General features: G+C 37.0%; 1 protein-coding gene across 1 annotated transcript in view; it reads right to left on the bottom strand.

Moving 5' to 3' along the window:
* SLC9A8 (solute carrier family 9, subfamily A (NHE8, cation proton antiporter 8), member 8) overlaps positions 1–14,241 on the bottom strand; it is a 30,893-nt gene that overhangs the window by 5,853 nt on the left and 10,799 nt on the right. The window contains exons 5-12 of the mRNA XM_014943825.1: positions 11,501–11,584; positions 10,449–10,550; positions 9,757–9,791; positions 8,533–8,676; positions 7,238–7,376; positions 5,271–5,376; positions 2,248–2,364; positions 643–725 (exon numbers count right to left, since the gene is read on the bottom strand). Coding sequence (XP_014799311.1) covers positions 643–725; positions 2,248–2,364; positions 5,271–5,376; positions 7,238–7,376; positions 8,533–8,676; positions 9,757–9,791; positions 10,449–10,550; positions 11,501–11,584 — 810 coding nt within the window. The remainder of the gene's footprint in view (positions 1–642; positions 726–2,247; positions 2,365–5,270; positions 5,377–7,237; positions 7,377–8,532; positions 8,677–9,756; positions 9,792–10,448; positions 10,551–11,500; positions 11,585–14,241) is intronic.

Below are 14,241 nucleotides of genomic sequence, written 5' to 3'. Positions count from 1 at the left end.
AAAAATAAGAATGGAGTAGAAGAATTAATACACATTAGAGAAAGTTTGAGTCAGTACTTCCCCTGAAGAAGGTGAGCTCTGAGAGAAGTGACGTATGGACTAACTTGGTTTATGTAGACAACTGCAATGATACATGAGAGAGAAAGCCTCAAATACTGTAGTGCTGCAGAGATGAAAGGAACCGAGTTCGATGGGTCTGCACTGTAGTTTCTACAAACTGCCCACTCACAGATCCTTCATATGAAGCTAAAGATATGTAAGAACTTGTTTTCTGGTAAAATACCTTCTAGAATAAAGTGGCATGTATAATAATCTCAGCATCTTTTCAGATTTCTATTATTTTAATAAATCTAATAGGGTCTTCTTGTTTTTAATGATCTTATACAGAAGGACTTCAAACCAACAGCAAATTGGAATTCCTTAAAGATTGATGTATTTGTACACCAAAGTGCTGAGAACAAGAAGAATAATTTTATGCTATTAGTGAGAGTTAATTTTGTGCAATATATAAAAGTATAAAAGTATTTCCATAAAAACCTATAAAATATAAGAATTATGAAATATTCTAACTGTAAGGTGTTTCCCCTCTTCCCCAATACCAAAACCACATCTAAACAAATATGGAAGAAAGTAAATACCTACTATGCACCAGATGACAAAGGACATTTCAAACTTGTGAGGAAAACTAAAAATCGACAGGCCAAGAAATGCAAAAACACACGTTTCTGAAAAAGAGAAATCACATCTTAAATAAACAATTCTATAAAACCTTTCCTATTCTATTCTAAGTTACTACATACGGTACATAAAATAATATTTCTTGACTTCTGAATGACAAAATAGGCACAAATGCCATTATGCAAAAGACTAGATTCTTCCACTCTCTCTGTCAGTAGACAGCACCTCAGTCTGAGTGTGCTTTTTCCAGCTGTAAATTACTAATGAGTATGAACAAAGCTAGCAAAACCTTCTTCTAAAGACTGAGGAATATAGGGCAAGCTGCAGAACACAAGCTACAGGAGCAACTGCTAATGACTTCTGTAGCTTTGAATCAGATTCTATATAAAACTGAAATGTCAGGCACAATCTCATATCTTGCAAATTGAACATTATTATAAAGTATTCAATTGATTAAATTTTTATAAACAGCAGCAGTTCATTACTTTCTTCGTAATGAAATACTGCACTGTATGATCTAACAACCCTTGTATATTCTAATAACCTGAAATGGTACCATCACTGCACAATGACTACAGTAATCCATTTTATTTCCACAGCACCTACACGTTACCATCAGAGAACCGCACAGTCAAGATGTTTCATCACTTCCCTGCTGTCCTAGCAAGGTAGGTTCCTTATCATGAAGGCAGTTAAAAACAGGATGGTTTTGGACAGACAGTAGCAATACCTGAGTATTGCAGGTAATACCTGAGCAGCAGAAGAAATAGTTTGGTCATGCACTGGGTACTGGTGACTTATATTTGCATGTTCAAAATCTGCTGCAAATGTTTACAAAATTGCACAGTGTCTTAAATAACTCCTTTACAGTGGCTTGAATGAATACGTGCTTTTTTAGCATTTGTAATAGATTAAGACCAAACCCTGATGAGCTACTGGTGCTCAGGTAACGAATGGTTAAGTTCAGTTTGCAGCACGGCCATTCCCTGACCATGTTGCACATGCATCTTCCTGCAAACAATACAGAACATATTCGTGCCACCCCTTAAAAAACAGGGATCCATTTGTACTACAGAAGCATGTCATTTCTTCAAAAGTTTGGCTTGTAAAAGGAAATGGAAAGGCTATGGGACTCTGAGCTGCTTCAATCACTACTTCCAAAAACTTCAATTTGTGACGATACTGTTTTTGCAAGTAGCTTTTTATATCCAAAAACATTTTTAAAAATACCACTAAAAATCCATCTCCTAAAACTAAAAATAGACCTGAGGAATGTAGGAGTCAGAGATCTCTATTCAGTTACCAATCTTGTGGCAAATCTTAGCAGCAGCCTGCAGGATGGGAGACAGAGAGATTTACTGTATGCTTTATCCAGTATGGCAGGAAAGGTGACTTCTGACTGCCCTCCGGCCTCCACCATTAGGAACTCTTCTCTTAAAGACATGTGCCACTGACATACAAATGGCTGGAAGAAAATTCACACTTCTGCTGCTCACATCAGAATCAGTATTTAAGGCAAATACATTTTTAAACTATTAATATTAGGTATTAATAGTAGGTAGCACCTACCACACATGAAAGCAACAGTTCTCAGTGTCTGCTGCATTAGAATCTGTGTAACTGGGGACAAGTTATGGTGTGTATAGTGAGACATCACGATGCCAGAGAAGAGGATCGCCATGATACCTGTAGAGAAAAATGTGGCAGTCAACAGAAGAATAGTTTGCACTCTACAAATATTTGTGTTTATAGCCCTTATTAACACAAAAGCTTATGAAGCAATAAGTGGGGTTTCTATTACCGTTGTTATTCATACTGGTTTCACGCCACCGGTCATGTTAAATACCAAGATGTTCAGTATAGGTCACTTGTAAGCTAGAATAAATGCCTGTTATGTCACATTTTCCCATAAAAGTGAGGGAAATAAAAAGCCAATTCTTGAGCACTTTTTCCTGCTTTTCACTCTCCTAACAGGTAGAGAGGTGAGCTCAAAAGAAGAATAAAAACAATTTGAGAATAGCAGGGCTAGAGAACTGTATGATCCAGTTCTCCCAGAAAGTGTGTCATTCTCTCCTATCTGCTGATCAGCCAGGCTCAATCACTCCACCAGAAGCAGAACCAGACCAACAGGACACACGTGTGAATTCACTCCAGTATGGTACACTACACCTAATAACATAAAAAATTAAGAACAAATAGCTCACACAGGTGTACCCTCAATTCTTTATCAACCTGAGAATCAGAAAAGCTATTGAGACTTGTGAATTCAGGGCAACAATTGTTGTAGGAATCATAGAATCATTTAGGTTGAAAAAGAGGTTTAAGATCATGGAGTCCAACCGTAAGGAAGGTATAGCCTCATATGTGGGGCCTGAAAGGAATGCTGCTGTGCAGAATGTCTCTTGCTGCCAGCAGAAAGGGTCACTAAACCATCTGCTAGAAGTTACTAGAGAGATTAATCTCAGCTATCAACTATGGGAAAAGCCACCACATTTTTCCATGATAGAGTTCAGTTGCCCTAATGACATGCACAGCTTGGACAGAGGTAAAGCAACTGATACCACAGGCCAGAACAGCTACCTCGGATTTCACTGTATTTCACAAACCTTTGTTTTGTGCTAGGGATTTTTTCCATCTTCTTTCCATCATTTTTTCCCAGCTCTTGGTTATTTATGGGAAGAATCTGAATTTCAACCTATTTCACTAACTGCTCAAGACATTATCAGACATGCTGTCAGTTGTTCAGCATTCACAGGGAGCTGGATATTTTAAAGGAAGTCTTAGGCATTTCCATGGCTAATGTATTGACTTACATCTGCAAAGGATGCCATTTGAGATGATGGTTGGGATTATGAAAGAACTTAGCCATCCACTTGAAGAACAAGTGCGTTATTTCCTTGTAAGTTATTTCCTTGTGGGGAAATAACTGACCAAAACTGACAACATAACCCAGAAGTAATCAAGTGCACTGCAGATCTTGAGAGGACAGGATGACATGTGGGAGCATGTCTGCTTTGCCCAAAACAAAGGAAATTCAAAAGACTATAAGTATTTGGCTGGAGATACGTGCCCAGGAGTGGCCCAGATGAACGTAACTGGAAGGATTAGAATAGCTGAGGTACAGCCAAAAGAATCCTTTGTTTGAAACACAGAGGTGACCTGGCTGAGGTCATTCAAAGTTTGTATTTCTTGAGAAGTCATTCTTGAAGGCACTTGAGCAAATTAGAGAGGTTGTCTTTACAAAAACAATGACAAAGAACCTCTATCATCCTGAGAGTAAATAACTAGGAATCTAAAGTCTTTTTCATTGTATACCAACATACGGATGTGTTGGTTACGTAATGCAATAGCACTGTAATTCTGTCATACTTTATTATAATTTCGTATTAATAAGCAATATAAATTAGAACTAGAACAGGCCATGTGCTGAGACCCTCCCACAGTAATCTTCTCACAAGGCAAAACTTGTTTTTATAGCAATACAAATATTTTAAGATATCAAATTGCTTGCTTGGGTTTCAACAATTTCATTTCCCCACACGTGTGCTGGTCTATAGGAACACACAGAGTAGCTCTGGATGCAAGTGGGCAGGAATGGAATGTTTGCATTAGGATTACACATCTTGATTGCGCAACTACCATGATGACAGGCCACATCTGCATACATATAAAAAAATACAACTCCACTGACATCAGTGAAGATATGCTGATATGCACTGCTACAGATACATTCCAAAATATTCACATCAGCTCACACGTACATTTTCAGAAAGTCTCATTTCATACCTGCAGCTCATTTACATGAAATCTAGTCCTGCTACTACTCCTCAAAAACTTACAACATTCTTGTTTAGCCCAAGTTGTAGAACAAATACATCTTTCAATGCACTTAAAACTTAAGAAAAAATGAAAAGAAAGAACCAAGCAGATTGCCTAGCTATTTGAATTATACTAAACGTTGCATCCCTTCCCACTTTCCTTTGAGAAATGAGACAGGAAGCTGATTGCCTTAAAAAAACAGTTCATAAACCACCTACTTTGCTGATAAAAAAATCACCAAAGGTCAGAGACACTGGACATCCAGCAGAACCGGACCCTGTCTTTGTAGTTGATTCTACAGGATGATGGAAGAAGTTCTCCTGTAAGCCTCGTCTCATGGCCTTCAGCAAAACTTCTACCAAGTATTCAGATATACACAACGCTCAGTGGTCTCAGCTGATTTTCCCAATGGCACTAAAAGACTGGCAGAAAAATGGCTCCAGGGCAGTAGCCTGGACGTTATCTATGTCAGCTGATGTGGCTGAGATCTATAGCTGAAATTTTAATTCTGTGTTAGGCAGAGGTAACCGGGAAGAATACTATTATTTATGTCAGCTACCTAATGCTTATGAAAACTGCAACTACCTTTTCTATACTTATATAACATGAAGTAGAAAATAATTATTTCTTAATAAAACAGTTAAGACAAGTTAAAAGTAAGATCACAGGTTAAATGAGAAAACATGTAAAAAACCTGGGACCCTCTTAGACACAAATAATACCTGCTCTCTACATTTATCAATAAACTTGCACATACTCATTTTGCCACTCACCTGAGAGCGAGATACCCTCTGCAAGTCCGTAAGGAAGGTAAGCAAAGATAATCATCATCCCAAACTCTAGGGAGGGTGTCTTCCTTAAATCAATGTGCTTTAGCACGTACACACAAAAACGTTACGGAAAAAGTAAATAAAAAAATATTCAAAGAAAAATTTAAATCTTTGTCACTTCATTACAAAGCAATGATTATGCTTAATGTACTTATCTACTGAATAGCTAACAAAGTCTACACATTGGCCTTTGACACAAGTATGGAAAGATTAATAATTTCTTATGAGTCGCTACTTACAGAACCTATTGCTGATAGAAGTCTATCAGAATGAACAGACCTAGGGACAGAAAAGATCTGCTACTGATGTACCTGCACAATGCTGATTGGAACATGCCAAATTGATTGTTTGGATCTAGAAGGGCTATTTTCCTACATGTTCAATCTTTGAAATCTCCGCTCCAAAACTACAGAAAATTTCTGCAGAAAATCCAGAGAGAACCATTAAATAGTAAAGGCTTTTCTAAAAATAGGGGAAAGCTATGAAACAGCAAATTAACAGCTCTCATTTATGTTTTAACAAAACTTATGTTCTTTTGATACTCAAGATATTTAAAACTTACTTTACATTTGTAGTCATGAATGTGGACATTTGTCAAGGGCCGCAAGTTCTGTTTTGCATCTCATGCACAGTTCTGCAGCACAGCACAAGTAGGTTCTGCCCCAGACATCAATATTTGCCACACTAAGCATTCAAACAATCTCCTCTGTTCGGTCACTAGAGTTCTAGTTACTTTCAAACGGATATGACAGATTTGCAGTAATATTAACAGTGAAAAATATTCCTTCAATCACATCTTTGCCTTAATGCTTAAAATACTCCACCCACCATCTTCGTTAAAATTCAGAGGATTAAATGCCTGTGACCTGGAAGTTCACATTCCTCCTGGGTCATGAACCAGCAACAACCTTCAACTACATTTATCTGCTGGCAACTAGCAAGAGATGCTCTTCACTGCACTGAAATTTTGTTATACTTAGGGTAAATCCAATGCTTTGAGGCACAAGTAACTGTAATAGGGCAAATAAACTGCTTTTCTCTTTGTCTTAATATCATTTAGATTATCAGTGAAAGAAGTGTTGAACATCTGACTCCCTCTTTTGTTGTGATGTATGGAATAATTTAAAAGTTCATGGAATCAGGCTAATGAACCAAGAGAGGAAATACGTCTCTATTTAATCAAACACTCTGTTCTTTTATTTACAAACAAAGTGCTTAACAGTATGTCCCAGATGACATGAATAACTGTTCTACAAGCCCAGTACAAAAGATTACCTACAGTGAAGTCAATGTTAACATTAAATAAGCTCTGAGAAGTAACAAAGGTGCCTGACTTACAACAAACATCCTTCCTTATCTCAGCAGAGAAGCTTATGGGTTGTTTAGCAACCAATTCATGGAAGTGGAAGAGGCAAAGAAATACCTCAACGTAAATCCAAATAGAACAGTATCTGCATTCAGCTGTCTGCGTATGATACATAAGGACAAATGAGCTGGTCTGACTCAAAAGCCTTCAGGAAAAGTAGCTTTTTTTCCTTTTTAATTAAGAGTTTTATATATGTAAAAAAATGAGCCATACGCTTGTAAAAATGGATCAGTATTGAAATGGAATTAATACAATTTGAAATTATGAATTACCCTATTCTATAACACTCCAATGCACATGGTATAAGCTACTATACAGCATTTCAGACCTTAATTATGTTCATAAAAATTTGATGGAACTTTTTAATACACACTCATGTACACTAACATAAAACCAAAACGAGCATGAGAAAATCCTCAGCCAACAAAATAGTGTCTAATAAGAAATATCCCCTAAGAAATGCTGGATGGGAAAGAAAAATACTATTAGAATGTTGAAGTTCACCAATTTATACATGTGTATTGCCAAAATTAACAAAGGATATTAATGCAGAAATAAGACCAGTAAGTGTGCCAAGCGCTGCAGAGCCAAAGAACATCTTAAGAAAGTATCCCAGTGCCTGTAGAAAGGTTTGCCATCCACTTACATCTGACATATTTTCTCTCGTCAAACCTTCTGCTGTGCTAGATGCAATTAAAAAATAAATAAAAAGAAACGGTTATAAATTCTAAGCCTGGATCCAAAAATACCACACATCTTTTGAGAACAACAACAAAAGAGACTACCATTTCTTTGTTGCTGCCACTCTTAAAAGGCTTTCACTGTGATATATTTAACAAGAGGAATGTCAAAAGATGTTATATCAAGTCTTAGTGTAATCCCCAAAGGGAAACCTAATTCTGCTACAGATCTGGAAATCCAGCACAGCTCTTCTGAAGAATCCCCAGAATGGCGTAAATAGGCTATGATAATGCCCAGTATCACAAAACTATTTTCAAACTTTGAAAAGGAAAACAATACATTTGGCAATGGTAAAAACTCAGGGCACAAAAAAGAAAAGAGATGGATTGTGAGATCCTCAGAGGAGAACAAATGAACAGGAAGACGCCTCATCAAATATTTAGGTGTGGAGGAGAGACAAGATCACTGAAGAAAACCAAAGAAGCTCGTAGGAGGAAAGGGGAGAAACCTCTTTGCGTTTTAGAAACGTATTTCATAGAGTTCCATGCAAAGAAGACATGGATTCTAAATGAGGTTCCTTTTGACTGCTGTTAGCCTTCATGGTCTTCCATAAAAGAACCACGAATGTATTAAAATCAGTTAGTTAACTGAAAAATTACTCTAACTTCACTACCTTCTTGGTATATCTACTCCTATACATTCACAGTCACATCTATTGACTTCAGAAATAACATGAAGATATACTTATTTTTTTTTTTTTACTCTTTCAGCCCCAAAGAATTATCATGGGCAAACAATAAGGGTATTGGATGTTCTTCTTTCCTGTGACAGGCCCAACATGAATAGAAAACTACTGCATGGATGTTGATGTGTCTCCCCTTGAACTGAAGTGTGACTCTGGGTATAAGCCAAAGACACAGATTGTATTTGGCAAGGTAAATAATTTTGTGCAAGCCTGAACCACGTGTCAGTTTTCTGTTGTCAGGACCCTCAGATGGAAAAAGAGCTGATAAATGTATGAACATAGAAAGCAATCAATCATCTGGGGTCAATGAGATGAGGCACGGAGGTGAGAATTACTGCATATCTGAGTAACTAATTAACAGAAAATAATGTGGTTGCTGTTTCCATAAACATGTGTAGTTCAAATGCACTTACTTGGTCAAGACAATAGAGACTGCATCATTGAGAATGCTTTCGCCAAAAACCAACATGTTAAGTACAGGATCCACATTGAGGGCATTGAAAATGGCAATAGTAGCCACAGGGTCAACTGCAGATATCAAAGAGCCGAATGCAAAACTGGGAGAACACAAAACAAAAAAAGAAAACTAGATGAAAGAAAAATATGTACCCAGTAAACTTATATGAACAATTAGTAGCAAAGACATTAAGCGTTATAGTTTCTAAACAGTGAAAAGTTAATGCTTTCTTCCCAACTCAAAAGAACTTGAATTGACAAAAGGGAAGATTTTGTTTTTCATTTACTGATATATCAAAAGAAAAGCTGTTGTCCAGCTGGAAGTGATGTTGAAGAAATACTTATCTCCCAGCTCTCAACAACAGCATCAATGTCTTACCCCAAATAAATTAGAAAAAAATCAGAAGAATGGAAAACCAATTCTACAGACACAGCCCAAATCATGTACCATACATGCACAGTGTTACCTGTTCAGGAGTACTAGAGAGGAACATTTACAGGTAACTGCTAAAACTCCAGTACTTTGGAATCCAAAGATAGACAACACAGAGGCAATGGGACTGCTCAGCTGTGTGAAAGTCAAACACTGGAACCAAATAAGGAAGATTTTTGCTGTTCGTGTGTCTTTTGCTTGTTATGCTTCTTGATTGTCACCCCATTTATTTATGGATTTTAACAGAAAACTGTTTATTGTATAGGCAACACAGGAAACAAAAATCCCAAATAAACCAGGAACAAACTTTATTTAATAGTAGGGTGGTGTACTCCTAAAAACTGATTAGATCCTTTGCCAAGTTCTTAAAAAATCTACATTATTGATATTGAAAAACTTATTCTGTCTTTTCAAAAAAGTTTTGGACAAGAAAATTATGCCCTTATGATATATATTAAAAATACCAACTCATCAAAGTTTACATATTTTGACTTTAAGGTTTGTTAAAAAAAACCAATATCTTTCCTGTCTAGAAAAATCACTGAGCACAGAATACTATTTGGAAATCAGGGTGTAATAAATAGGGTTTAGAAGTGTTCAATCTATCTATTTGTTTCACACACCATGCTGAATCTAAGCAATCTAAACAGTAACCATAAGAGCTGGCCAACTACAGTGCATTTCACTTATACAGTTATCTTGAAGAACGCTTCATTTCATATACTACACCATTTCCCCAAGAGCTTACCTGTCTGTCATGTTGAGTTTATAAATTACATCAGCCTGAAAGAATAGGTAAAACATAGAAGAATCACAATCAACTGTGTTTTTCTGCTGTTTTTAAAATGAAAATATTCATCAAATCCTAAGTTCACAGTAGGGATGTTACTCGGTCTAACACTGCCCTCCAACAGTGATCTACTGCTACAATTCTGATCACCCAAAAGCAGCAAAAACCAGATGAAACTGGAACAGATACAAGTGAGCAGAGTACGTAAGGAATTCAAAGGAATGGAAATCTGAAAGGCAAAGAGGAAAGTATGGATTGTATACCAGAATGAAGTTTGAGAAAAACTATAATTATCTATGTCTACACCTAATCAATGGGGAAAGACCAAAGCAGAGAAGTGAAAAAAACCATAGAAAAACAAAGAACTTTAATATTGTAAATTAGAAGATGGCTCTACAGAATACAGGTTTTGGATCTGCCTTCTGATAGGAAGACTAAGTAAAAAAAAATTAAAACTCAAGTCTTAATTACTTTTAACATGGAACACACTGTATCTACGAAAGGCGTTTTCTAACATTGCCTCTGCGATAGCAGAGAACTGGACTTTGTGACCCAGGAATTCACTTTTGCTATGTTTGCCTGCTCTTGAAAAGTGGATTTTCAAAGAGCAAGTCAGATAAACTTAAGTGTTCCAAAGCAGTTAGTCTTACCTGGCCCAGGAAATAAATTCCTCCACCTACAATGAAAGCTGATATTGCAGTGCCAAATACAGAAAACAAAGTGATGGAACCAATGTTCTGAAAAAAATTGCCCTGGAACACAAGAATAAGTAAGTAAATTAGTGAAAATTATCTGAGGGAAAACTCATGTTTAGGTTTGCATCTAAATTAGATTCTGATTCACAACTGGGTTTCCGATAATAACAGTTTGTTAGTTTGGTTCCAGGTACCCTTTATATATATCTACACCATCTGTCTAAAAAGCCTGCTCTCCTGAGGACAACAGCAAATCTCTCTGAGGCCCAGGACAGGATGTGCCCTACCAACAAAAACCTAATCCTCAGATGAACAGCTGGGTATTCACCAGCACTTTGACACATTCCCCACCTGACAAAACTGCAAATGAATTCATCTATTGTAGACAGGGCACGTGAAAAAAAGGCTTGCAAACTTCCCAGTTGCTAGTGCATTTCTATTTTGTATGAAAAATGATTTTGTATGAAAAAATCTTCAGTGTTGGTACCAATTCATGATATTACTATTGCCCAGTGCCCACTCCCTTTCCTGTGGTGCAGCTCAAGCAGAAAGACAGCACATGGGGAGCACCAGAACCATTTCAGCCAGGACTAGAGCTATGAGAAATGTCCATGGAAACACAGGCCCCCAGGTAAAGAGTGAAAAACCTTGCAAACGTTCTCCTCTCCTTTAGCTACGGAGTGACCCCACCTCTGCCACTTCTGATTCTACTCCTTCCCATTCTGCCTCCTTCACATCAAGCCCTTGTACAGCTCTGACGAGGTAGGAGACCTCTCCAACCAACCAAGGAAAACAACCCCTGTGTGGTACCTAAAACCTTGCCAACACTCAGTTAACAATAACAAGCTACATTCCCTGCATTCAGGGTTGAAGAGGCTTGAATTTTGCACTCTCAATTCCTTGATGATTAGTATGATGGAATTTTATGCAATTATTCTAAACTTCATGAAGACAACTAAAAGCAGAATGTGTTCCAAACAAAACCTCAACATGTAAAAGGGGCTAACCTTGTGCAATGAATATCCAGATTCAAATATAATAGGTGGAAGCAAAAGCAGAAAGAACATATTTGGACGAAACATTTCTTCTTCCTGCAAAAGAAAAGTGAAGTATAATTTCAAGGATATCATAATTATTGAAATTACATCAAATCTTCCAAAGGGGAAACCATTTAAAAAAAAAAAAAAAAAGTTGGAAATTAAAATGGCATTAATCTTTCTCCCCTCTTATCACAAAATAAAAGGCTGAAGAATAGTAAATGACTCCAGGGCCGTGACTTCTATTGTTTGGTTTTTTTAAAATCCAGTGATAGAAATCTTGATGTTACTTGTTTTAAATTACTGTCTCCAAATAAGCTGCACAGAAATCAGGTTAGTTATGGCAAAGGAAAAGTCTTCCTGTTTCTGCAAAAAGCATTCCCATTTTATCTCATGGTCTCAAAATCTGTAAGGACTGTCAAGGATCGGTGATCTCCTGGGTCACTGGTTTGAATGTAATCGTGGGTAACTGGGGTGCAGTACAGTTTCACTAGGAAACTCATCACTTGACAAGAAGAAATCAGATCATCATCTTAGTATGCTTGCTAGTGAACAGGCTCAAGATATATATCACTGTTAAGGTCTGAGGCTTGATTCTTCTTGGCAAATGTATATTATGCCTGTAATTTAATGGTACTATTTTGATGGTTCCTTTATACCATCAAAGTGATACAAGTGAAACCTGCCATGAAGTAAGATGTTATTTTTTCGGTGACCTTACTCTTTGTTGCCTGCCTCATCACTTGGCTAACACTGCTTTATGCCCTAAATTGGCACCCTGTTTTTTTCTGCTGGCAGACTAAGCACAGAAGGCAAATTAACCACAGCTGAATGTGCCCTTCTCTCTTTACCCACCAGGCTCCCTCCTGGTCCCCACAGATCTGAATACAGCACAACTTGTCACCTTTGTAAGCAACGATTAATTTGTTTAAATCCAGGTTAAACAGGTGGTTGACAGTTCTCTTAAAACACCAGCATTCAAAAAAGTAGTAGTCATCTCTTTAAAGTCTCATTCCTGTCTGTACCAGCGATAATCATCTTAAAGGATTTGGGGGACTTAGAAAACAAAACTCATCCTTTATACGGAAATGCTCTAGTCCATTATTCTGCACACACACTTCCGTGTGCCCATGGCTAGCACTACCTAGTTTCTGTCAATACAGTAACTGCACTAGAACAAAAATCACACATACTTGATTAACTACACTGTTTAAAAGCCTGCGAATGCTGGGCTGGACAGAGGAGGTGAGAAATAATGCAAAGAAAGGACTGCATTTGCGCTGCATTGAAGCAGAGACCAGGAAAGTAAAACATGAGGACTGTAATTACCAGCCACGCTAGCCAGCAAGAATCACCAGCAAGTACAAGGTCCAGTGATGACTTAGGAAGGCATGATTGCAAGAAATTAAGTTACAAAGTTCTTAGGGCAGGGATATGATCCAAGATTTGCTTTGTACACGGATATAGTCTGCAGTTAAATATTCTATTATTTTCCCGTATCAGACAAACAAAAAGTCTCCAGTAAATTTAAAACCATTTAAAGCCATTATATAAACTACATAATAATTATTGATTTGAACATTTCACATCTGAAATTATGACAGCCTATGTTAAAAACTAAGCTTTAATACAGCAAAAGTAACTTAAATAAGCAAATAATAATGTGATATCTGTGACCATTTACCTTAGCTGATAACATGACCGACCAGATTCAGCATCCCCAGTGTCTCTCAGGATGTGACCAATGCTTACCAGAAATAAACTACATAATTCACTAGCTATGATCAATATTTCCTGTGTTTATAGAATCAGTGCTCAAATCAGACCATACTTTAAGCTTTGTTTTTTCCTCCTACATATGTGATCTTCTTCAGATTATTTTATTTAACCAATAAGAATCTATTTTAAAACGTTGATTTTGTGGCTCTTTAACTGACTCTCAGTTTTAAGTTAAATCCAGTTGACACAAATTAGGAATGAAAAAACACTAACTCCTGCACCACCGTTTCTAATAAGTAAGTATATAAAAATGAAATATCACAACATGACTCTTGAAATATGTAATTGCTTAAACAAATTCGCACAGAATTAGTGTAGCTAGTTGACAAAAAAAAGAAGTATAATATGTAATTAAAAAGCTGCATCTGATTGAAAATCTATGCATTTTAATGTATTTACTAAAGAAGAAAAAACCCCCTTCCTTTAGGTAAATTCCTTTAGGTAAATAACTGCCAAGAAATACTAAGCTGCAAGCCAGGATTAAAATTCACTACTCAGACCAAGATTTTCAGCTTGCTAACATAAATCCTGTTTAAAACTGGTGATCCAAATCACTATGATTTCCCTCAGTTCACCGATTTAAATCCTAATAAACTGTTTGATCTTATGAAACAAAATTCACAATTTAAATACTGCAAGATTTTAAATTAAAGCAGAAACAGTGAAGAGTTCATTGCTTTGATGACATGGATAAACTGTAGGAGGCAAAATCCTTGCTTCACCGTAGACTTCACCTCTTAGAGACACTCTTGCCAGGATTCTCCCTCCCTGGGGAAGCCTCTGTCACTCCACAGATGCAATGGTAAGATCCTTTAGCATTCCACACTGATGCAGATGGGAGGGGACCTCTGGAGGTGTCTGATCCAAGCCCCTGCCCAGAGCAACTTCAGCTGCTCAAGGCTTTATCCAGCCAAGTTTTGAATATCTTTGTG

Source organism: Calidris pugnax, unplaced genomic scaffold (genome assembly GCF_001431845.1).
Source record: "Calidris pugnax isolate Ruff unplaced genomic scaffold, ASM143184v1 scaffold118, whole genome shotgun sequence".
Taxonomy (NCBI): Eukaryota; Metazoa; Chordata; class Aves; order Charadriiformes; family Scolopacidae; genus Calidris; species Calidris pugnax.
This window is presented reverse-complemented; position numbering and strand designations above follow the sequence as displayed.